This window comes from Clavelina lepadiformis, chromosome 5 (genome assembly GCF_947623445.1).
Source record: "Clavelina lepadiformis chromosome 5, kaClaLepa1.1, whole genome shotgun sequence".
Lineage (NCBI taxonomy): Eukaryota > Metazoa > Chordata > Ascidiacea > Aplousobranchia > Clavelinidae > Clavelina > Clavelina lepadiformis.
The window spans coordinates 9,251,818-9,275,356 of record NC_135244.1 but is presented as its reverse complement, the minus strand read 5'-3'; the positions used below and the strand labels follow the sequence as shown (position 1 = coordinate 9,275,356).

Here is a 23,539-nt window from a genome sequence, read left to right as displayed (position 1 = left end):
TGCATTTCACTTCATTTCCAACTTAAACTAACCATTAAAAGAGTCGTAGCAGTTGCTATGATCTATGATATAAGTTACATATGGTATTATGTTGTATACCGTCTGTAAGAACAACCACAATCTTGGCGACTCCTCGGCGTCTTCCGGTTCCAGGCAAAAAGAGATTTTCCCTGGTATAGTTCAAAGCCTGTCCCGTAAGAGTTCCAGCTCCATCGTATCTAACATTTTGAATCGCAATAACCAGTTCATCTTGTGTCGGATAATCGTTCAAATTCCAAAGATGATCGACAAAACGATTGTAACGGATGGCGCCAAACTAAATTGCAAAGAAGAAAGAAATTTTCAACTATAAGGGTATGATTCATATAAGTTATAATTTAATTATTTCATACGGGTTAAAATTGACAAACATTGAATCATTTATAAAAGTGCGTCTCTACCTGCGCGGCATCTGGTCCTACTCTAAAACTCCTGACAAGTGAAACCAAGAAACGTTGTATGGTTACGAAGTTGTCCGCACCGATACTAGAAGAGCTGTCGATAACAAAAACGGCGTCGACCTGATCTGTGCATTTTTCTGTAGAAAACAAGCACGTTTGCAGTTGATACTGATCAATTTTCAAATATCAGTCATTAGCCCAAATGAGATCTTAAACTTTATGTTGAAATTCTTGGAGGTTAGAACTTCTAGTTCCGAATGAGGCATGTTAACAAACATCTTGAATTTCACTTTAGAATGGTAAAAGTGAAAACAGAAATGTTTGCCTACATTTTTCGTATCTATGGCAAATTTGAAGTATGTTTTGCAGATATTATCTAATAGGAAAAGTAATAACGCATTGCAAACCCAATAACAAAATTAATTCACTTACCTTGGCATACAGGAGGTTCCTGGTTCCAAACAGCAGTTCCTGTTCGTCTTTCTTGGCAAGTTATTGTGGAGCGACCAACTATCTGATAATTCGGTCGGCACGAGAACGTGCAACTAGATCCAACATTGTTGTTATCCGAGCATACGACGAAGCCAAACTGAAATCCTGTTTGTTCGTAGTCCGGCGAACATCCTGGAACGAATACAAACAAAATTAAAGCAAACGTTGTTGAATAACAATAACTAGTAATACATTTCCATACTTCATGGCGAATTTAAAAATTCAATCAGCAAGTTATAATCCAATAAGAAGTCTTACGTAGGCATGGGTTTGTTGCGCACACTATCGTCTCCGATGATGTGCCGGGGCAACCGGTGCCGTTTTCATTAAAGAGACAATTTCTTCTTCGAGTCTGAGTACCGCGATTACAAGTTGCAGTGCACGGGCTGTATGGTCCCCATTCTGACCAACGAGCACACGGCTGAAAAACATTAACAATTGTTATGATATCTACCCTAAATCTATACTGCTTTAACCAAATTAAGAAAAGTTTTGGTATCTATACACGCAATGTCAAATGGTGCTTTTAAATACCTCGGTGTTACAGCTACCGAAATCGTCAACGTTTCCATCACAGCCAATGACTCCTGGTACGCCGTTGACGCACTCTCTCGATCTTGACCTCAATCCACCATCACATGATGCTTGACATTCGCTCCAAGAACGCCATTGACTCCAGAAAGGACAATTCTGCAAATTTCAATAAAAGCGTACCTTAACAACAGCAGCTTTTTTCGACCAATGCAAGTATATCGGTTTTGTATTTACCTGCGAATTACAAAGATCAGATTCCGATTCAACGCCTGCACAAACATCCGTTCGTCTCCTTGTATCTCTTATGCAAGTACGTCGTCGCGATCGACGTCCATTACCACAAGTTGAAGAGCAAACCGTCCAACTTTCCCAAGTGTCAAAGAACGGACATAGCTGTTATAAATTTTCTTGTAAATTTTGCGTACAACCAGCTGATACAATCATTAACTTCTTAACATACGAAATCATTGCAAACTCCAACTTCGACAGAATCACCGTCGCAGCCTATTTGTCCCACTTCTCCATTGACACACCCTCGTGTTCTGCTGTAGCTACCGCTACCGCATGATAATGAACAGCCAGTCCACGAAGTCCAGTCAGACCACGATGGACAAGTCTGTAAACAACTTTGATTTAGGATACTGCTCAACATTTGCAAAAAGAGCAAGTATATCGGTTTTGTATTTACCTGCGAATTACAAAGATCAGATTCCGATTCAACGCCTGCACAAACATCCGTTTGTCTCCTTGTATCTCTTATGCAAGTACGACGTCGCGATCGACGTCCATTACCACAAGTTGAAGAGCAAACTGTCCAACTTTCCCAAGTGTCAAAGAACGGACATAGCTGTTATAAATTTTCTTGTAAATTTTGCGTACAACCAGCTGATACAATCATTAACTTCTTAACATACGAAATCATTGCAAACTCCAACTTCGACAGAATCACCGTCGCAGCCTATTTGTCCCACTTCTCCATTGACACACCCTCGTGTTCTGCTGTAGCTACCGCTACCGCATGATAATGAACAGTCAGTCCACGAAGTCCAGTCAGACCACGATGGACAAGTCTGTAAACAACTTTGATTTAGGATACTGCTCAACATTTGCAAAAAGATTGAGCAACGTCGCCAAATAGTCACTATGATTATAATCAGCGTTTGAGGTATGCTCGTTGGTGTAGTTTGGCAATTTTTTAATATACCTGGGTGTTGCAATCTTGTTGCTCCCGAGTGACTCCTTCGCAACCAAATTGACCAACCTCCCCGTTTATACACTGTCGGGTATGGGTTCGTCTTCCACTATTACATGTTGCAGAGCAAACTGTCCAGGGAGTCCAGTCACCCCACCGGGGACAGTTCTTCAAAAAAATTAGCAAGTAAGTGGGGTTGTGAAGGAAACTGGCAAATTTAAATCTTAACAACCAACCTGAGAATTACAAATGACATCCTCAACTTCAGGGCCTTGACACCCAATGTCTCCCACTTCTCCATTAAAGCAAACACGTCTTCTTGAAGACCTTCCGCCACCACAAGTAACTCCGCACGGCGTAAACTGGCTCCATGGTCCAAAGAATGGGCAATCCTGTTTTTTTATCATTTTTTAGTAAAATGTTATGCTGTACATTTTCGTATTGCATTGTTAATTTTTGGGAACTGTCCATGGGAGAACAAAAAATAAAATACTAACCATTACAACGAAACAAAATAACAACTAACAAGTCAAGCAGCAAACAATACGCGCTAAAAAGTAGCAAAGTCCAAAAGGCTTAAAACGTGGAAGAATAATGTAACCAAATAATATAGATGAATGGTGGTTAGTACGGCCACTAAATCAAACATACAAGAAGCAAGTTGAAAAAAATTATAAGTATACATGTGCTTATATAAAATTATTCTTGTGAACAAAACTGTATTTTAAAATTACTTGTGATAAAATTTACCTCAGTATTGCAATCTTGACTTTGCTCTGTTCCGCCAATACAGCCATTCTGTCCAGGTTCGCCGTTATTGCACCTCCTTGTTCGTGTCCTTCTACCGCCGCCACAGGTGTCAGAACAACCTCCCCAGGTTCCCCATTCCGTCCACGATGGACACAGCTAAGAAAAAACGTTCCATTATGTCAAATCATTACATCACAGAAGCAATTTAAAACTGTTGCTGTAAATACAGAAATCTAAAATTAATGAACTCCGATTTACTCACTCCTACAGCACAACTTCCGACTTCACTAGCAGGACCATCGTCGCATCCAGGAACACCAATTGTCCCGCCAATGCATGTCCTTTCACGAACCTGTACGCCGTTTCCGCAACTTGCTGAGCAGTCACCAAACGGGCCCCAAGTTGACCAACGTGGGCAGTTCTAAATGTTTATTTGATTTAAAAGTGTGTTTTTCGACCAGCGTATCCGACCAAGTTTGTATCATAAATATAATAGCAAACACAAACTGTAAGACAAATGTACCTGAGTCTGGCAACTATCTGTTTCAGATGCTTCACCAGTGCAACCGTCTTCTCCTTGAATACCATCAACACAGAAACGTTGTCTTCTCCTGAAGCCTCCGCCACATGTTACTGAACAGCTTGAGTATATTCCCCATGGTGACCATCGCGGGCAGTTCTGTGAAATGATTGCATTTGAAATTACTTTTCATGATGAGTAAAGGAGTTAACGATAAATTTAGTGTTGCTATTTGCTCGTAGTCAATAAAAACATGCAACGTTTGCTTAAAATCATCACGTGTAATAGCTTCCACTGCTTATGTCGCTTCACGTCGCACATTCAATCAAAACCGTTCAGAATATTACATCGAAATCACTTACTTGTGAATTGCAGTCATCACTTTCTCGAATTGGACCAATGCAACCAATCTGACCAACTTCACCTCCAATGCATTGTCTTGTATGTGACCTTACTCCACCACCGCAGGAAACACTGCAAGATCCAAATCCTCCCCAAGGTGACCAGAATGGACAAGACTGGATGAAGCAAAAAAAGGCATTTCACAGCATGTTGTATGACTTTTTTTAAATGTCTAAGATTGTGGATAAACCTCATGAACAATCCAGTTATTAACATTTACCCTGAACTCTCAACAAACAAATAAAATTTACTTGGAAGTTGCATCCTCTTTGTGCACTGTCTTGCCCAATACACGTTCCTTGTTCGCCGTCGCATTCACGTATTCTGGTTTGATTACCACCAGCACATGACACACTGCAAGTTGACCATGGTCCCCAAGGTCCCCAGGTTTGGCATGGCTAGTTGAACATGTATTTTGTTAGTTTACATATGACTTTGTTAATGGAAAATGTTTGAAAAGCCATTTGGAGAATTATTTAAGTTAAGCGTCTGGTTAAAGCAATCACAAGTTATAGCAAACAAAATTACTATTATAACCCACTTACATCTATATTGCAAGGTTCAGTTTCCTCAAGTGGTCCGAAGCATCCAGCGAATCCAGCTGCACCAAACAAGCAAGTTCTTCTGTGCGACCTCCTTCCACCGCCACAAGTGTGAGAGCATGAAGTCCAAGCGCCCCATCCAGCCCAAGTGGGACAATTCTAAAGAGTGGCATCATTACAATTTAAATGTGACATGTATATTCCATTATTCCTACTTTGTTTCTTATTTTCTACAAAAATCATTCAGGATTTCAGCAGAGGTTGGTACCTGAGTATTACAACTTGAGCTTTCACGAATATTTCCTTCACAGCCTGGATCACCAGCTTCTCCGTTGATACAGAAACGTTCTCGCACTGTGCTGCCACCAGCACACGATTCAGAACATCGTCCGTACTTACCCCATGTTGACCAGTAAGCGCATGGCTGTATACATAAATGCAATGTAAAAGACAAAAAAGTCAACCTTTATCTAACCATAAATGAAGTGCTGAATATACCTCGAGCTGGCAAGAAGCCTCTTCTTCAGGATATCCTACGCAACCAAGCTCACCGGCTTCGCCACCGATGCAAACTCGGGTGTGACTGTAGACACCAGGACCGCAGGTTGCACTGCAATCAGTCCAAGATCCCCAAGCTGACCAGGTTGGGCATACCTGAGCAAGAAATGAAATGAATTGCTATTTTTCGATTAAAACGCTAATAGTTAAAAAATAAAACTAAAGGCTGTGATTTTGTCTAATACGCAACAGTACATGTGGTAATTTACTTACTTGTTCATTACAAGTACCGTCTTCTCTTGTATCGCCAATACAACCTTCGTCACCAACCGTGCCATAGGAACATCTTCTGGTTCTATAGAAAGTTCCAGACCCACATGATTTTGTACAAGATGTCCATGGACTCCATTCATCAAAGAATGGACATGCCTAGCAACATCAAAATTTTTAGGAAGGGTTAACATAACGCATATTTCACTTGACAGTGTAACAACTAACAGTATTTTCTTGCACGAAATATCCCTTGTATAATAAATGTAAACTGCCATGCCTGTTCAAAGCAAGCCGTAACAGAAACGGTTTCGCCTTCGCAACCGTCGTCTCCTGGTGAACCATTTAAGCAAGTTCTAGACCTTTGTCTGCTACCACCAGCGCATGTCACACTGCAATCTGTCCACGAACTCCAGCTGGACCAGCTTGGGCACAGACCCTCCTGTAAAAACACGAGAAGCCTCAGATTGAATTAAATGAGCCAGATTGGACTCTACATGACAAATTAAGATAACAAAACACATAACTAGCCAGTTACAAATATAAGCTGGTATAAAATTGTCAAAAAAACAACGTAAGGTGATTGACCTCACTACTACAGGGTTCTTGTTCTCTTGAACCTCCAATACAACCAACGATTCCGATCGGTCCTCCTTGGCAGCTTCTTATTCGACTCCTGACGCCAGTTCCGCAACTTGCACTGCATGAGCTCCAGACTGACCATTCACTCCATGATGGGCATATCTACAAAATGTTTTTGCATAAACGGCTTGCTTTTGTCTGCTAGGTCTGTTGTTAAAACGGAATAGACAGCCATGTAACTCTTGGATCACGGTGTTTGAAAGTTGTTTGAAAAGGTACATTAAACGAATGTTTGTTCATTAAAAAGGCATAGGTCTAGTTTATGTTAGTTTTCATTCGCGAGCAACAAACAGTTGGACTAAAGTTTTGCCAGGCACTGATAAAACACAAATAAATGGAAATGCTAGCAATTATATTGTATATTTATCAGCAAATTCGTAAAGATAATGACTCACCTCATTTCTGCAAGACCCTGTGATAGTAAGGGCTCCTTCGCAGCCTGGATCACCTCGCTCACCATTGATACAGATTCTCTCTCGCGTTCGAGATCCTCCACCGCAAGTGACGTCACACTGAGTCCATAATCCCCAGTCCGACAAATACGGACAGCTCTGTGTGAAAATAATAATTTTAAGCGCATATAGCAACGTGCAAAATTTGATTGACCTTCAAATAGAATTATACTCAACCAAAGCGTTCCTTCAAAATTTGTGGTGTAAATTATACCTTTTCGTTGCAAATATCTTCTTGGTCAGGCAAATTTTCGCAGAGGTTTGAAAGAGGGCCTGTGCAAATCCTTGAACGCAATCGTTTGCCAACATCGCAGGTTCTTGAGCAATCGCTCCATGGCGACCACTCAAATTCAATGATGCAATCCTTAAATAAAAGTGATAATGTGAAGTATGTGTTCTATTTTCTTCATTACTGTAGCTTATAACCAGATATAGTAATGTAATTGCAAAGAACATACTGCGGGGAAAAATAAGCTTGCTTTTAAATACTACAAAGTAACAATGTAACAAAACAATGGCAGTTAAAAACGTATTTTATTAGTTTTTATTAAACGTATTGCATAGTTGCTGACCACTTTCCAATACACTCAAATCAACCCTCTTCCCAGTGTTGATCAAAATTAAATAAAAAAAAAATTTCAAAGTAACAAGATAAATACAAAACGCTTTCACTCACGGGTCCATCACAGGGCGCGCTTTCCTCGGCGTTGCCTTCACAGCCTGGTTGGCCGGGTTCCGCATTGATGCATTCTCTGGTATGGGTTCGAATTCCAGAGCCGCATGCTGCCGTGCAAGGAGTCCATGGTCCCCAAACACTCCAATAAGCACATGGCTGCACAATAAATAAAAATTTATTTCTTACAGACAAGCTCAAAAGTCTAAACTCTAAACAAAGCTCTAAATTATTTTATTACCATATAAATGTTGAAAAAATCTCACCCCTTCCACGCAGGATTGCTCCTCTTCCACGTTACCTATGCAACCAGCATCACCGGGTTCGCCATTAAGACATACTCTAACGTGGGATTGTTTGCCTACGCCGCATGTTTCGCTGCACGAAGACCAAACACCCCAATCGGACCAGGTCGGGCAAGCCTAAGCGACAAATAGAAAGCATATAAACGTTTTAATTTTTACAGAAGGGTGTTTTTGAGGGTTTAAAACATTTCAAAAATATTTTAACAAAAAAAAAACATATTTTTATGTATAAATTTACTGAATATGGAACAGTTTTTAAATTAACAATAAAAATCGGAATGATAAATCTTACTTGCGTCATCAAATTTACGGTTTTATGCAGCAGCCAACACTGACCTGTGTATTACATTCTTCGCTTCTGTCGTAATCTCCTTCACAAGATCCAACGCTTCCAACACAAACCCTCTCTTGAGAACGTATTCCTCCTCCACATGACCTTGAACAACGTGACCAGCTGCCCCATGTTGACCACGTGGAACAAGCCTGCGTAATAATTTGAGAGAAAAATTTTTGGTTAGTATACCTCTATCAAATATTGGTATGTAAATCTTTAAAAGTGTTTTAACTCTCTATGTTTCACCATTTTTTTTTTATAATCAATCTTTAAATCGCGAGAACTTACGAACAAACGCTATACCATTTGTTCATCAATAACTTACTCTTCATATATATTTTCTGTTACAAAAATTTTATTATTAAGTTTTTAAAAAGAACAAACCTCATCATTGCAATCTTCCTCTTCGGCAAAAGATCCTGAACATCCACCGATTCCAGCTCTTCCATATAAGCAGATTCGAGTTCTTGACCTCGTTCCTCCACCACATTCCCTTGAACATTGAACCCATGCTGCCCAGCTCGACCAGAACTCGCAAGTCTAAAAATTAGCAGCACTTGTTAAAGCATCTTGTTAACTCAGTATAATAAGAAATATAAAGGTTTCCAGGTTTGGTGTTCAATCTCTAAGTAATGTTGTTCACAAATTTTTTCTTGAACTCTTAACCTTAATGTTTTGCTTTACTTACGTTTCCGTTGCAATAATTCTCTTCGCTTGAATGTCCATAGCAGCCGAAATCGCCAGGTTCTCCACCGATACAGGTCCTATCTCGGGTCTGCTCACCTCCACCACATGTAACACTGCACGGTGTGTATTCTGACCATTCAGTCCAGGTTGGGCAGGGCTAGGAAGAAAGAAATTCTTGATCAAATTAGTTGCAACATTTCTTTGCGAGCTTGAGTGAAAAATGTGCATATGCATAAACTATAAGTCCACCGTACTTTGGAATAGAGCAAAATGTGAAGTGAAAAAAAAAACACTACCAGTTAACCTAAATGTTGAGATACTGGAACTGCTCTCAAACAAGATTAAATGTAATTTTTTTTGCCTCCTTTTTCCTAGAATACTTAAGACACCTACAGGATAGCAGATATTTTCTGAAAAAAACTTTCGAGTGGGAACATAACTGTGTCGATACCGAAGCAAACAAAAACAACAAAATGTGACGATACTATACCTGGGTAGCACAGCGAACGACCTCTTGGTTGGATCCGGGGCAATCATCACTTCCATCCACATTATTGATACAACGTCTTGTGCGGATGCTACTACCACCGCCACATGAACGATCGCAGCCAGAGAATTCAGAAAATTCTGACCAGAACGCGCAGTTCTGCAAGAAAGTAAAATTCCAAACCAAATGCTTACAGAAATAATGAGGAATAGGAAAACATCACCAACTTACACCAGTTACACATGTCTGTCGCTCCAATACAGGTCCAGTACAGCCGTCGTCTCCAGGTTCACCGTTGTTACATTCCCGGATGCGAGTTGCGGTTCCTCGTCCACACGTTACCGAGCAGGTGGTCCAGGATGACCACACATTCCAAGAAGCACAGGTCTAAAAAAGTGCTCAGGTGTCGTTGATAGAATGCAAAAATAGCAAGGATCGGTCTGTTAAGTTTAAATATCCGTGCTACCTGTGCATTACATGCTTCCATATCGCCAAAAGAACCACCGCATAAGAATGAACGCTGGCGACCAGAAAAGCAAGCTCGATTGCGACGACGTGTTCCTCCTCCACAAGTCCTGGAGCAAACTTCCCAGTTGGTCCAATCGTCAAATCGCGGACAACGCTAAAAGTACCAAAGTGGTTAAAGACAAAGATATACGTTACTGATGGGAGCAATACCCAAGTTTTCGTAAAATCTTATAAAAACAAAATACGTTCATATTTACACACATTTGCAATATTGCATAACGTCTATACGCTTATTATATAGATATAAAACTTAATGACATGTTTTAATTTGTAAGATTGCTTTAAAGATACATGTTTAACTTAATATAGATATTAGATAGGTACCAAAAGTGTATAATACATTTTGTACAATATAAATTAATAGTTCAACATAACTGCAGAATCAGCTTCAAGTAAAATATATTTTCCAAATAGGTACATAACATCAGAAAACTTGATGTCCAAGCCACTATTTTTATGCTTTAAAACACAATACCAAGGTGTTGCAACTTTCCACTTCCTCGTCGTCATCTTCACATCCGGGAACTCCACTGTCACCTCCGATGCACTGACGAGAGCGTGATCTGAGCCCACTTCCACAAGAAGACGAACAAGCACCAAATGCAGACCAAGAACTCCAATATGGACAAATCTGATAAAGAGGAAATTATTATTAATATTAATTACAACTGCCCTTACTGTTAAATTAAGTATGGCGGTTTTTCTATGAAAATTGGCATCAGCTGTATAGCAAAAATGACAAAAACTGCCAATGTTGCCTAACCAGAAATCGTACTTCGGTGTTATGAATGAAATTACCTCTCCGCCACAGAAATCTTCTTCTCTAGAGGGTCCAATGCATCCTCGCTGCCCAATTTCACCTCCAACACATATCCTACTATGGACTCTTGTGCCGCCATCACAGGAAGCCGAGCAACCAGACCAATTACTCCATTCCGACCAGACTTCACAAGCCTATGACGATGGAAGTATTTTATAAATAAGTAAATTGATTGAATTGTTATTGCAAAAATATTCGCTCCACCATCAATTCACAAAATAACTCATTTTAGGTACTTCCATTTACCATATTGTTGATAATTAATTTACCTGCTCGTTGCAGTTTTCCAAATTGAAATCATTTCCATTACAGCCAGGATCACCAGTTACGCCGTTAATACATGACCGGCTTCTAGACCGAACTCCACCCTCACAAGATAGTGAGCATGTTGTCCAAGTTGTCCAATCGTTGAAGAACTCGCATTCCTAAAATGTGAAAATTGCTGTATTGTATTATTAAAGTAATGTAAAGAACAGTTGAAACATATAATTAATCAGCGTTATATTTTACCTATAACAAAATGACTATATAAAATGGAACTTACACCAACGAAGCAGGATTCAAAAGCAATCGCGTCTCCTTCACATTCTCCCTCTAAATTGCACGTCCTTGAGTGGCTTCTGATGCCTCTACCACATGTCGTACTGCAACCAGTCCAAGAATCCCAAGAGCTCCACACGGCACAGACCTAACCAAATGTAGAATTCCAGTTGCGTAAATGATGTTTGTTTCGAATTTCAAAGCATGGGAGAATGATTGGAATGTGTTGTAGCACCTGCTCATTGCAAGCTTCACTCTCACGAGTTTCGCCAACACAGCCGACAAATCCAACTGCTCCATTCAAGCATGCTCTCGTTCGGCTTCTGAAACCTCCGCCGCACGGTATAGAACATCTTGTCCAGCTTCCCCACTCCTCCCAGATTGGACATGGCTAAAAATCCAATTAATATCGGCAATTAGGTGTACAGGTTTGTTAATAGTTATTGATATTTGAATTGGTTTACAAAAATATATGAAATTACACGAAAAGCATTTGTTACCTCAGTATTGCAAACTCTATCTTCTTGCGTTGCTTCATGGCATCCCAGTTGGCCAATGAAACCATCTACGCAGAAGCGCAGTCTGATTGATATACCGACACCGCAGGAACTGCTGCATTGAGACCATCTTCCCCAGTTGGTGAATTGAGGACAAGGCTGCAAAACGTAAGGCGTAAATAAAAGGACTTGTGTTTGGAAAAGGGGAAAATCTATCTGAATTATGCTTACTTGGTCAAAGCAATTTTCTTGGTCCGTTGTACTTCCACTACAACCTCTATCTCCAGGCTCTCCAAACATGCAGAATCTTTCACGAGAACGGGTACCACTACCGCATGAAACTGAGCATGTCGTGAAGTTACCATAATCACTCCAACGAGGGCACGGCTGTATTAAAAACCAACATTAGTAAGTTAAAACTTAGAAAATTTTTTTTTGTAATTGATTACACAAAAGTGATTACTGTATCTTACATTATTTCCGCAGAACTGCACTTCGTTGTCTGAACCTTCGCATCCTGCATCACCAGGCAATCCGTTAAAGCAACGACGAATACGGACTCTGTTGCCACCACCACAGCTTACTCCACATTCGCTCCACACTGACCAGTCGCCCCAGAAAGCGCAATCCTGATGTATAAATACAAACTGATTAATCTGCAGATTAATGTTAACATATAACAGAAGTTAATATTTTGACTTAAAGTCAAACTCACGCCCTGTTCGCAGAATTCGGTAATGACACTTGCTCCCGAACATGCTCCTTGACCGGTAATGCCGTTAATGCAAGCTCGGGTCCTGGACCTCTCTCCTCTGCCGCATTCTTCACTGCACGGTGACCAATTGCTCCAGAATCCCCAGAAATCGCAATCCTTTACAAAAAAGTTGTCACCTGAATCTCTTGCACGTTGGGATTTATAAACTTTAAAGTAAATAAATTCATACATTTCATTTTAGCATCTAAGTTAAATAAAAGGATCAAAACCAGTGATTCCCAAACTGTGTGCCGCCACAGATTCTCAGGTGAGTCGCGAATCTTTTTGGAATTTTGGAAAAGAACTGCATAAATATTTAAAATAAGGCATGCAGACAAGCATATGCGACTTAAAAGCTTTCTAGCTGCTTCAATAGCTGAGAAATAAGCACATGTGACGATGAAACCAATTATGGCATTGTCGATAGAGTAGGGTAATTTTTTATAGCAACATTTCTTCTCTTGTAAGTGTGCCGCGAGCGTTTTCTAATTTTTCTAGTGTGCCACAAGCTGAAAAAGTTTGGGAACCACTGATCAAAGCAGTAATGTACTTACAAAGTCGTTACAAACTCGCTGTTCCCTAAGTCCACCTTCGTGGCATCCAGTTTCACCAATGACGCCATTAATGCAAATCCGGTCACGGTATTGCACCGACCCACCACATCGTGCTCCACATTCACCCCATTGTTGCCAAAAAGTCCATGAAGGACAGTCCTAAACCATCAAACCGGTTAGCAATGAAGACTACAACTGCTTAGTAATTTAAACCTTAACTTGTATAGAGTATATATTATTTCTGAGACTTAAAATGTATACAGTTGTAGGCTAATAACTTTCAACAATATGAACTGCTCAGTGTTAATTAGTTGACTATTCACACAAATAACATTTGCTGTTCTATTGTGTCACATCAAAATTTTATCATCTGAAGCAGATGCAACATCACATCCAGCGAATACGTACCCTTTCAGCGCACGATTCCACTTCTTCTGTTGTTCCAATACAACCAAGCTGACCTCTAAATCCGTTTACACATATTCTAGAACGTGATCTTTGACCGGTGCCGCAAGTTCTTGAACAAGATCTCCATGGCTGCCATGGTAGGAAGTATGGACAGGCCTGTTATCAAGACATATTCTTTAAATTGTTTGACTAGAACATTTAAAGCAAAACCTTAATAACTTACATTAGTGTATGTTACACGAGTCACATCATTAATTTCAGTTGGTTTATACCTCTCCATTACAGAACTCTTGTTCAGTAATAGGACCTTGGCATCCAACATCTCCGGCGTCTCCATCAATACAACTTCTGGTTCGTGAACGAAGGCCTCCTCCGCATGAACGACTACACACGGTGAAATTTCCGTAATCACTCCAGCGTGGGCAAGCCTGCAGTAATCGATGGACAAAGATGTTAAAGAAAATGTAACGATGTCGAACGCAAAAGTTGTAATATTTCAAAAGTCAAATTGTTGTTTAAAAGAGATATAGTGATATACGTTCAAAGTTAACTCATCATACCTGAGGTTGGCAAGACCTTATTTCGCGATTTGGACCTTCACAATCTTCCTCACTTACTCCATTAACACAAACACGGACGTGTGACTGTGTTCCACCACCACACGTCACACTGCATGAAGACCAAGTAGTCCACTCATCATAGAAAGGACAGTTCTACGAAAAATGGTTGATGTGTGATAGCACCCTATTCACAACACTGAAAACACCTTGTTTTGAATTTCATTTAAAATTAACTTACGCCAACAATGCATCTTTTTGTTTCTTCTTCAGGACCATCGCAACCGGCATTGCCTGCTACACCATTAACGCACACACGAACATGTGAACGGCTACCTAAGCCACATGTAGCGCTGCATGCAGTCCACACGCTCCACGAAGTGTAGAATGGACAATCCTGTGAGCATAATCGAATTTGTAAACACGTAACTAGTTAATAAAAAGTTAAGGTAACAAAAAGGTAAAGGGGAAAAAATGACTAATGCTTTATTTACCTGGGTATTGCATGTGACGTGTTCACAAGTCGAGCCTCTGCATCCAAGCATTCCAGGAACGCCATTTACGCACCTTCGGTTCCTACGAGATAAACCAGTGCCACAAGACACGGTACAGGTAGAAAATTCGGACCACTCAGACCAAGTCGGGCATCGCTGGTAAACAAATTAAAAAATATTTGCTAACGAATTGTTACAGGATCAAATCGCAGCTGGTAAATCACAAAAGTGCATTTCCATGACACTGGACACCATGAAATCAAAGTGGAAATATACAAAATATTGGATATTATGAATGATGTTAGTGTTTTACGATCGTGCCTAGATATGACATGTATGTACCTTGGTATTACATGTGACGAAATCATCAAGTCGCTCACTACAATCCAGCACACCCTCAATCCTGTTCAAGCATTCACGTGAGCGAGTTTGACTTCCACCTCCGCAGGTGACAGAGCAGGGCCCAAACAAGGTCCAATCAGACACAATTGGACATGGCTAATGTGAAAGAAAATACATTTTTTAAGTATAATGCCAAGCCTAGACAAAAACACCTTCTACATAAAACTGGGTTGAAAAATCATATTCACCCGATCATAACATCCTCTGCTTTGGGATGGAGGGCCAAAACATCCTGGAGAACCAGGGAAACCGTTGATGCATTCACGACTTCTGTTTGAGCGGCCATAATTGCAAAGAACATCGCAACTTGACCAAGATTCCCATGATGCCCAGAATACACAAAGCTAAGCAAAAGTTAAAAATTTTAAAACATATTATTTTGTTCTGTTGTACGCTCATCACAGTAGCTTATATGTAGGTTAAGTATGTGCAATTGTATAATAATAACAAGCAATGTCAAGCGATTGTAACTGAATAGTAAGTAATTAGTCTCACTCACGTCCAAATTACAAGGCTGGGTGTCGAGTGAATCACCCTCGCAACCTTCTCCTCCTGCTGGACCATTAATGCAACGACGGAAACGACGTTGGATGCCACCTCCACAGCTCAGGGAACATTCCTCGAACAGGGACCACGGAGACCAGAACGCACAGTTCTGCATTTAAAAGTAATTTTTCACTATTCAAGAAATGGCGAAAAAGCGGATTATATTTAATAAGATCAAAATTCGTTGAGTTTCAACTAAGCTGTGTTAAAATTTACCCCTTCAATGCACTCTCCACTGTCCGACGTTTCTCCAATGCAGTCTCCTTCGCCGATTTCTCCATCCAAGCATCCTCTAGTGCGACTATAAGACCCGATCCCGCATGTTACAGAGCACTGGCTCCAATGAGACCAAGCGTCAAACCTTGGACATCGTTGATCGTTGCACCCATCTGCCATGATAACACGTCCCATACAACCTTCGTCGCCGGGAAGTCCGTTGCTGCACACACGTGATCGATAACGCCGTCCACCCCCACATGTACGTGTACATGTTGTCCAAGGTTGCCAGATATCCCAAACTGGACATGGCTTTAAAACAATAAGAATCGTGAACAAAACACTGTAGTATACATAAATATATTTTACATCTTCAAAGTCTTAAATTAAAAATTGTTTTGATAGATTTTATATAAACCAGCTTACATTATTTGCACACTCTCTTGATTCTTCTATATCTCCCACGCAACCTGTATCACCGATATCACCGTTAATACATCTTCTTCTGAATACTTGAACACCTCCGCCACAGGTGGCTGAGCAGTCGCTGAAAACGGTCCATATTGACCAAGATGGACATACCTGACGTAATGCAAAATATCAACGATCGTCACATTCAATTAAAAAGTAAACATGAGTTACCAAAAGCGTTGGCCTTTTTAATCTATAGTTAATTCTGTTGATATCGCATTCTTGGTATTGCTAATATTATATCACTGTGAAAATTTATGCTACATTTCAATGCTTACTCAAGATATCATGTAGCCAGTAAACTTACATGATCATTGCAGAAACCATTGTTTAGACTTCTGCCAACACATCCAGATTCTCCAATTTCACCAAATAGACAGAATCTAGATCTTGAACGGACTCCGCCTCCACATGGTGAGCTGCATTCGGTCCAGTTACCCCAAGCTGACCAACGCGGACATTGCTATCAAATTAACAACATAGTTTCGTTAATTTTTATTGACTGCAACTACCATATAAAGCAAAATACTTCGAAACGTGATTGAAATCATTGGCTATTTAAAATTTTTTTTGGTTAATTTTCTTACATTGATATTACATGCCCTGATGGAAGTGTCACCTTCCTCACAACCAATATCGCCAGGTAATCCATTTACACACTGACGTGTCTGCCGTTGTGTACCTCTACCACATGATAAACTGCAGCTGGACCAAGTTGACCAATCGCCCCAGAAAGCACAATTCTGAGAGATAATGAAATCGAAAAATTACGACTTAAGCAAAGCGCATGTTTTTACATAAGCCATTACAGTACTCAGTTCGTATTATTTCAGAACTTACGCCTCTTGTGCAAGCGATTGACACTGAAGAATCTCCTTCACATCCTCTCTGACCTTCCTCTCCGTTGAGACAGATTCTGCTGCGGGAAGTAACTCCCCTGCCGCAGGTGACAGTGCATTCAGACCATAGAGTCCAGTCGTCCCAAATAGGACAAGACTAATTGGTATAAAAAAAATACACATAGTAGTCACAGATACCAAAAAATATGTCTCCATAAAATGTGAAATGTACTGTTAAAAATGAATATTAAAAATAAGATGTTAATATACTTTAGGATTTATCAACAAGTTTGCCTATTGCAGTTTGCTTAAAAATATATCTTACATCAGTGTTGCAGTCACCAAAATCTTGGGCATCTCCACTACAAGATAATCCACTCAGAGAGACATCTTGACATGAACGAGATCTGTACCTGGTGCCGCCACCACAAGTAGCAGTACAATCTCCCCATTGTCCCCAGCCAGCCCATGAAGGGCATACCTAATAAAATTTTTAAATGTTTGAAAAGGAATAATTTTAACAGCTATTTGCAGATATAGTGATTTTTGGACAAAATTAGGTCATAATATCTTGGTAATGATTACAGTGTGATACGCAAAATATACATACCTGATCGTTACATGTTTGAATTCCAGAGTCTGCGCCAAATTCACAACCATTGTCTCCAATTTCTCCATTTAAGCAAATTCGTGATCTACTCTGGGCACCTCCTCCACACGGTACATTGCACCGAGTCCAAGATAGCCAGAGTGACCAGGAAGGACAGGTCTATGTAGCGAAGACAATATATAAATAAGTAGTCACGTAATCATTTACACCATTCACATTCTAGTATTTTTATTAATGGCAGACAATTAAATTATCTACAACAACCGCAGAAAAATAATTTCAACTGTAGATAGAAGGACCAACTCCTGGCAAAATCTGATGTTGAACAGTCATGTATTGTTAAATTACATTACATTATAAGCCTATTGTCTAACGTTTATGTCACGCACCTGTCCATTGCAGTATTCCTCTCCAATGCTCGCTCCTCTGCATCCGCGGTCTCCTAATTGGCCATTGATGCAAATACGATCACGCGTACGTTTTCCGCCGCTGCATGACTGAGAACATGCTGACCAGTCCGTCCATTGCGACCATTCCGAACATGCCTAAGATATGAACGGTCAAGTTTGTCTCATTTACAATAGCGGTACCACGGAAGGCTGCGAAATCTTAGAAATGTTTTGAAAAAAAAGAATGTAAAATAACCTGGTTGTTGCAAGTCGCCTCTTCTCGTGTATTTCCTGTGCATTCGCCATCTCCTACTTCTCCATTTATGCAGTTTCGGTGGCGCGTAGTTATTCCTCCGCCACATACTTCACTACAACCGGCCCACGGACTATACTCCGAAAAGAATGGACAAACCTGTACATTATATTTCGATTTTAAATCAATACCTTTTACATAAGCGAGGTTTTCGGACAATTTTGACAAACACAAAGAGGGACCAGATTCAAAAAATAAAAAACAAAGTCTGTCAATATCTTATAAACTCCACAAGTATCAAACAGAAGTCTTACTCCGGCAACGCAGGATACTGTTTGCTCATCCAAACCTTCGCAACCAGATTCACCAACGTCACCATTAATGCACCTCCTAAAGTGTGTCCTGAAGCCATTTCCACAACTAACAGAACAACCGGACCATGATCCCCAGCCACTCCAGTAAGGACATTCCTACAAAATGAAACTCTGTGGTTATATGTTGAATAATAAAATATTAAGTAATAAGGAATAAAAGACATTTCAACTGGAATATTACATTTCTGTGTATTTACAGGTTAAATTTCGTAGCAGCAAGATACATACATTGCTATTGCATGAGCGTGATTGGAAAGGATCACCTTCGTGGCAACCAATATCACCAGAAATGCCGTTGATACATCTTCTCTCTCTAGTGCTACTTCCACCTCCACAAGTAACACCGCAAGGTGTCCAAGTAGTCCAACCGTCCCAGATTGGACATGGCTACAAGAGCAAGAAATAGTTAAATTTGTGATGAGGAGTATTTAACTATTTATATTATGTGGAATTGTGGATGTAGATCTAGATATCGTTGATACTTTGATAGCTCATCTGCAATTACCTGACGATTGCAGTCCCTACTTTCACCTTCAGGACCCAAGCAATCTCCTTGACCTACAAATCCGAGGGAACATTCCCTTACTCTGCGTCGAGATCCTCCCCCACAAGTTGCTGAACACACTGTCCAAGGAGTCCAAGGTTCCCAGAAAGCACAGGACTAAAAACATAGTCAAATTTATAAGCAATCCATCAAAATTACAACAGGTTCGAAAATAACTTATTTCAATTACTCACCCTGCCATCGCAAACTTCTGTTTGGAATCTAACGCCAAGACATCCTCTTTGTCCAAAGCGTCCATTAATGCATATCCGCGACTGCGTGCGCACTCCACTACCACATGTTGCATTGCAACTTGACCACGAACCCCAGTGAGACCAGAATGGACAAGCCTATTGTGAAACAACAATTGCTTAAAGAATGAGAAAATATAGCTTCTTCTAACTTAACTAAATAAACTTTAACTTTTAACCGAAAATTCTTTTGTTTTTCCGAAATTACCTGTGCTTCACACGATTCTTGCTCCAGAGAGCGACCTTCACATCCACCTTCATCTACTGAGCATGTTCGACTTCTTGCACGCACTCCACCGTTACATGTTACACTGCACGCTCCCCAATTACTCCATAAAGACCAAGTAGCACACTCCTATGATAAAAAGTGATACTCTTTGTCAATAACTGTCCATAACTAGTTTTTGTTAAGTATCAACAACAAATGGAGCAAATGGATAACATAAAACTATCTAAAAGTTCTTGAAAGATAGCTGTGTCTTTCAATTGGCTTGTATGGTTACAAAATAATTCACCTCTTCATTGCAAGGTCTGGTTTCCGATTCTTCACCTTCGCATCCTCTTTCTCCTGCTTCTCCGTTTATGCAGGTTCTGAAGTGTACTCGAGATCCACCTCCGCAATCGGCTGAACAAGGACCGAAATCGTTCCAAGCAGTCCAATATGGACAAGCCTAAAAAGTATGTGCATTCAAATATCTCATGTTCTTATCACTTGCTTGTTGTTACTCCTCCAAATTACTTGTTCATTGCACGGTTCCTCATTAAATATTGGTCCGCTGCACGAACCAGATGTGCAAGTTCGCTCCTGTCTTCTGATTCCACCACCACAGGTAGCACTGCAACTGCTCCATGGAGCCCAGTCAGATAACACCGGGCAAGGCTATAACACATTTTGTAAAGATTTTTAGGTTGAGTCGCTTATATTTGCTCTTCAATGTTTTACGCATACGGCAAGCCTCAAAGATTACAGATTGCTTCAAGATTTAAAAATTATAAAAAACACAAGACTTACCTCAGGGAAGCATTCATCAACTTGTGATTCTGGTCCTTCGCAGCCTTCGTCACCGGGTTGCCCATTAATGCATATACGACTTCGATTGTAAAAACCAACGTTACAAGAAACACTACATCTACCCCACGAACCCCAATGACTGTAGTAAGCACAGTTCTAGAAAAAAGAACCATGGTCAAAATCAATAACCCCTTTCGATAAATGCATCTTGAAAGCTGGATTAATTTTACCTGATCCATATAGTATTAAAACAACACGAAAAAAGGCAAATTTTAGACTAACTTACTCCTTCTACACAAGCATTTTCTTCCTCAGAAACGCCAACGCAGCCTCCATTTGGTTCAGAGCAGAACCTAACTCTTGTTCGTGTGCCAAGACCGCATGATATTGAACACGATGACCATGGAGCCCACGGACCATATTGCGGGCAAACCTACACAGAAAACGTTAAGCGAAATGCCTAAACTCGTTGTTCCGGCCTATATCTCTGACTTACAAGACGATTTCATACCTCACTATTGCATTGTCGTATCTCAGCCTTTGGTCCGCGGCATCCCAGTACACCTTGAATACCCCGCTCGCATGTTCTTGATCTCCTTTGGTTACCTCCGCCGCAAGTTCTACTACAACCAGTCCAGCTGGTCCATGCAGACCATGAAGGACAGACCTGTTTGTTTATGAAGTACAGTAACATGAAACATAATAATGTATTCAAAGCAATACAAGAAATCCCTTCAGATTAAAATCACCAACCTGTGTGTTACAACGAATGATGTCAATATCGTCACCAGGGCAACCATCTTCGCCAGGTATTCCATCGATACAAGTTCGATTTCTCGATTGAGTTCCACTTGTTCCGCAAGATGCCGAACATTGAGTGTAAGGTGACCATTCGGACCATCTAGGACAAGGCTGTAAAAGCAAGTATACTTTTTTAAAAGTTATTTAAATAAACAACAAACTGTTAATTAGAACCCAATACTGACCCGACGATTGCAAGGGGACTCTTCATCGAGGTGTCCAACGCAAGCACCGAACACAGAACATGTTCGTGAACGAGTTCTAAGACCGCCACCACATGTTGCACTACAGACCGACCAGGGTACCCAAGGACCGATCTCAGGGCATGGCTTTGATAAAAAAAAAGCAAAGTTAGCTTGCTTGTTACTATTTTTAACGTTTATTGTGCATAAAATGTTTTATACAAAGCAATAGGAAACCCGTTTTACATAGGCTTGAAGTTGCTTAAAAATAACCGTTTTTGAGTACAATGTGTTTACACTGTATTTGCATAATGCATTTGTTTTTAAACTAACTTATAACAAGAATGTGGATATAAATATGACATTTTAACTTGAATTTGAATACGCTTTCGATTTAACAACTCCTGTATTTACTGATTCATTGCAGCTTCGTTCTTCTCGGTCAGATCCATTGCAACCTTCTTGTCCAGGTCGTCCATTGACACAAACTCGGGTATGTCTTTGATATCCACCGCCACACGTTCTACTGCAAGAGGTCCATGGAGTCCAATCTTGCCAGAACGGGCATTCCTACATAAAAGTAAACCAAAGCACGATAAACCGAATTCATTGGAGAATATCTACATCACAATAGATTTAATATTTGAACAATGGAAATTACGTAAAAAATATATATGTTTGCAAAATTACCTGATCCGTACATCTGACCCTTTCGGTATTCCTGCCAGTGCAACCTGACTGACCTTCTACACCATTAACACAATTACGGAAACGCTCGCGTTCACCGCCACCACAAGAAAGACTGCAAGAGGACCAGGTAGTCCATGACGACCACGAAGGGCATGCCTGAGAATATATTATAATAAGAAGTAATCCAAAATTAAAAGGTAGATACATGAAAAAGTTAAGTATATACTATATATACCTGTCCTTGGCAGTATTCTTGTACGGTAACTGGTCCGTTACAACCGATATCATTCGGTTCGCCGTTGAAGCAAGTTCTTGAATGAGATCGAAGACCACCACCACAGCTTGCACTGCACTCTGTCCAGTTGCCCCAGGATGACCAACTTGGACACGGCTACATTACGGACAAACAAAAGTTTACAATCTGGACAAAAATCGTTAAAACGCTAAATGGATGTTTCTAGTTTGCATTTCAAACTATACCCACCCGCACTTGACAGGGCCTAGTTTCCGTTGTTCTTCCTTCACATCCATCACCGCCAGCTTGGCCGTTGATGCAGCGACGGGTTATTGTCTGAGTGCCTCCATCGCATGAACGAGAGCAAGAACTGAAGTCAGACCATTCAGACCAGAATGCACAATTCTGGACGAATTGAAGTCGTAGAAGTGTTCAATACATTAATGGAATATTGCCGTCAAATCAAAGTTGTAGGCGAAATTATTAAAAAAAATGAAATAATATGATTATGATTACTTACTCCTGCGGTACAGTCTTCTGATTCAGTGCTCGATCCTTCACAATCGTTATTGTCACCATTGACGCAAGTCCTGCTACGAGATCTGCCGCCACGTCCACAAGTGACGCTGCAAGTCGACCAGTTTTCCCATTCGCTCCAGTATGTGCATAACTAAATCGTACACCTTGATGCTAAAGTTGTCTTTCAGCAGAATAAGTTTACTATGAAATTATCTACTGTGTATAAACAAACGATGGAAAAAGGTGTATAAAAAGCATGATATCAGTTGATAAATCTGAATGAGTGCTTTCTTAAATTCACGACGGTTATTTATCAGAGCAAAAGTTGAAAAGTATCAGGTGTTTTCCAAAACTTACAAATGAGTTGCAAGATTCTTGTTCGGCTGGTACACCATCACAACCATCTTGACCAGGATGTCCATATGAACAGGTTCGTTCTCGTCTACGTGTTCCGCCACCGCAAGGTGCAGTGCATGGAAGCCATTGACTCCAGTCATCCCAGAATGGGCATATCTTCAGAATAGTTTTACCAATAAACTTATTATCAAAAGAGAAAAACGGAAACAAAACTATTCAGATAAATTTTGTTATTTGAAAAAGTTTCCCACCTGATCGTTACAGCCCCTAGATATGACAGGGTCTCCTATACAGCTTGGACTGTCACCTTCGCCGACACATATACGTCTTCTGTTAGTGACGCCACCTCCGCATGTGAGAGAACAGTCTGACCAAGCTCCCCATGTTGACCAAGCATCGCATACCTTTCAGTAAAGTTTATAGTTGATGTCAATGTGCATTTCGATATTATTTGACTCTTACCGAATCGATTATAG

At 40.4% G+C, this 23,539-nt stretch overlaps 1 protein-coding gene across 1 annotated transcript in view; it reads right to left on the bottom strand.

Annotated features, from left to right (window-relative positions):
* The window catches only part of LOC143459480 (uncharacterized), a 48,804-nt gene that overhangs the window by 1,718 nt on the left and 23,547 nt on the right, over positions 1 to 23,539 (bottom strand). Inside the window, exons 69-146 of the mRNA XM_076956662.1 lie at positions 23,315 to 23,467; positions 23,064 to 23,219; positions 22,708 to 22,857; positions 22,437 to 22,592; positions 22,188 to 22,343; positions 21,953 to 22,108; positions 21,677 to 21,832; positions 21,266 to 21,409; positions 21,033 to 21,191; positions 20,791 to 20,946; positions 20,566 to 20,712; positions 20,280 to 20,435; positions 20,007 to 20,147; positions 19,783 to 19,938; positions 19,476 to 19,622; positions 19,211 to 19,366; positions 18,978 to 19,133; positions 18,701 to 18,859; positions 18,413 to 18,568; positions 18,102 to 18,257; positions 17,846 to 18,001; positions 17,457 to 17,615; positions 17,172 to 17,327; positions 16,848 to 17,003; positions 16,595 to 16,750; positions 16,315 to 16,470; positions 15,963 to 16,118; positions 15,537 to 15,848; positions 15,274 to 15,429; positions 14,963 to 15,118; positions 14,715 to 14,870; positions 14,373 to 14,528; positions 14,120 to 14,275; positions 13,882 to 14,034; positions 13,594 to 13,749; positions 13,322 to 13,477; positions 12,914 to 13,072; positions 12,321 to 12,476; positions 12,079 to 12,234; positions 11,837 to 11,992; positions 11,609 to 11,764; positions 11,344 to 11,499; positions 11,113 to 11,256; positions 10,838 to 10,993; positions 10,547 to 10,702; positions 10,224 to 10,379; positions 9,687 to 9,842; positions 9,452 to 9,607; positions 9,224 to 9,379; positions 8,735 to 8,890; positions 8,431 to 8,586; positions 8,049 to 8,195; positions 7,674 to 7,829; positions 7,411 to 7,566; positions 6,949 to 7,098; positions 6,678 to 6,833; positions 6,229 to 6,384; positions 5,921 to 6,082; positions 5,644 to 5,799; positions 5,371 to 5,526; positions 5,141 to 5,296; positions 4,876 to 5,031; positions 4,582 to 4,728; positions 4,291 to 4,446; positions 3,932 to 4,087; positions 3,671 to 3,829; positions 3,409 to 3,564; positions 2,895 to 3,050; positions 2,671 to 2,826; positions 2,381 to 2,536; positions 2,155 to 2,313; positions 1,927 to 2,082; positions 1,701 to 1,859; positions 1,467 to 1,622; positions 1,191 to 1,353; positions 873 to 1,064; positions 441 to 577; positions 100 to 316 (exon numbers count right to left, since the gene is read on the bottom strand). Coding sequence (XP_076812777.1) covers positions 100 to 316; positions 441 to 577; positions 873 to 1,064; positions 1,191 to 1,353; positions 1,467 to 1,622; positions 1,701 to 1,859; positions 1,927 to 2,082; positions 2,155 to 2,313; positions 2,381 to 2,536; positions 2,671 to 2,826; positions 2,895 to 3,050; positions 3,409 to 3,564; positions 3,671 to 3,829; positions 3,932 to 4,087; positions 4,291 to 4,446; positions 4,582 to 4,728; positions 4,876 to 5,031; positions 5,141 to 5,296; positions 5,371 to 5,526; positions 5,644 to 5,799; positions 5,921 to 6,082; positions 6,229 to 6,384; positions 6,678 to 6,833; positions 6,949 to 7,098; positions 7,411 to 7,566; positions 7,674 to 7,829; positions 8,049 to 8,195; positions 8,431 to 8,586; positions 8,735 to 8,890; positions 9,224 to 9,379; positions 9,452 to 9,607; positions 9,687 to 9,842; positions 10,224 to 10,379; positions 10,547 to 10,702; positions 10,838 to 10,993; positions 11,113 to 11,256; positions 11,344 to 11,499; positions 11,609 to 11,764; positions 11,837 to 11,992; positions 12,079 to 12,234; positions 12,321 to 12,476; positions 12,914 to 13,072; positions 13,322 to 13,477; positions 13,594 to 13,749; positions 13,882 to 14,034; positions 14,120 to 14,275; positions 14,373 to 14,528; positions 14,715 to 14,870; positions 14,963 to 15,118; positions 15,274 to 15,429; positions 15,537 to 15,848; positions 15,963 to 16,118; positions 16,315 to 16,470; positions 16,595 to 16,750; positions 16,848 to 17,003; positions 17,172 to 17,327; positions 17,457 to 17,615; positions 17,846 to 18,001; positions 18,102 to 18,257; positions 18,413 to 18,568; positions 18,701 to 18,859; positions 18,978 to 19,133; positions 19,211 to 19,366; positions 19,476 to 19,622; positions 19,783 to 19,938; positions 20,007 to 20,147; positions 20,280 to 20,435; positions 20,566 to 20,712; positions 20,791 to 20,946; positions 21,033 to 21,191; positions 21,266 to 21,409; positions 21,677 to 21,832; positions 21,953 to 22,108; positions 22,188 to 22,343; positions 22,437 to 22,592; positions 22,708 to 22,857; positions 23,064 to 23,219; positions 23,315 to 23,467 — 12,343 coding nt within the window. The remainder of the gene's footprint in view (positions 1 to 99; positions 317 to 440; positions 578 to 872; positions 1,065 to 1,190; positions 1,354 to 1,466; positions 1,623 to 1,700; positions 1,860 to 1,926; positions 2,083 to 2,154; positions 2,314 to 2,380; positions 2,537 to 2,670; positions 2,827 to 2,894; positions 3,051 to 3,408; positions 3,565 to 3,670; positions 3,830 to 3,931; positions 4,088 to 4,290; positions 4,447 to 4,581; positions 4,729 to 4,875; positions 5,032 to 5,140; positions 5,297 to 5,370; positions 5,527 to 5,643; positions 5,800 to 5,920; positions 6,083 to 6,228; positions 6,385 to 6,677; positions 6,834 to 6,948; positions 7,099 to 7,410; positions 7,567 to 7,673; positions 7,830 to 8,048; positions 8,196 to 8,430; positions 8,587 to 8,734; positions 8,891 to 9,223; positions 9,380 to 9,451; positions 9,608 to 9,686; positions 9,843 to 10,223; positions 10,380 to 10,546; positions 10,703 to 10,837; positions 10,994 to 11,112; positions 11,257 to 11,343; positions 11,500 to 11,608; positions 11,765 to 11,836; positions 11,993 to 12,078; positions 12,235 to 12,320; positions 12,477 to 12,913; positions 13,073 to 13,321; positions 13,478 to 13,593; positions 13,750 to 13,881; positions 14,035 to 14,119; positions 14,276 to 14,372; positions 14,529 to 14,714; positions 14,871 to 14,962; positions 15,119 to 15,273; positions 15,430 to 15,536; positions 15,849 to 15,962; positions 16,119 to 16,314; positions 16,471 to 16,594; positions 16,751 to 16,847; positions 17,004 to 17,171; positions 17,328 to 17,456; positions 17,616 to 17,845; positions 18,002 to 18,101; positions 18,258 to 18,412; positions 18,569 to 18,700; positions 18,860 to 18,977; positions 19,134 to 19,210; positions 19,367 to 19,475; positions 19,623 to 19,782; positions 19,939 to 20,006; positions 20,148 to 20,279; positions 20,436 to 20,565; positions 20,713 to 20,790; positions 20,947 to 21,032; positions 21,192 to 21,265; positions 21,410 to 21,676; positions 21,833 to 21,952; positions 22,109 to 22,187; positions 22,344 to 22,436; positions 22,593 to 22,707; positions 22,858 to 23,063; positions 23,220 to 23,314; positions 23,468 to 23,539) is intronic.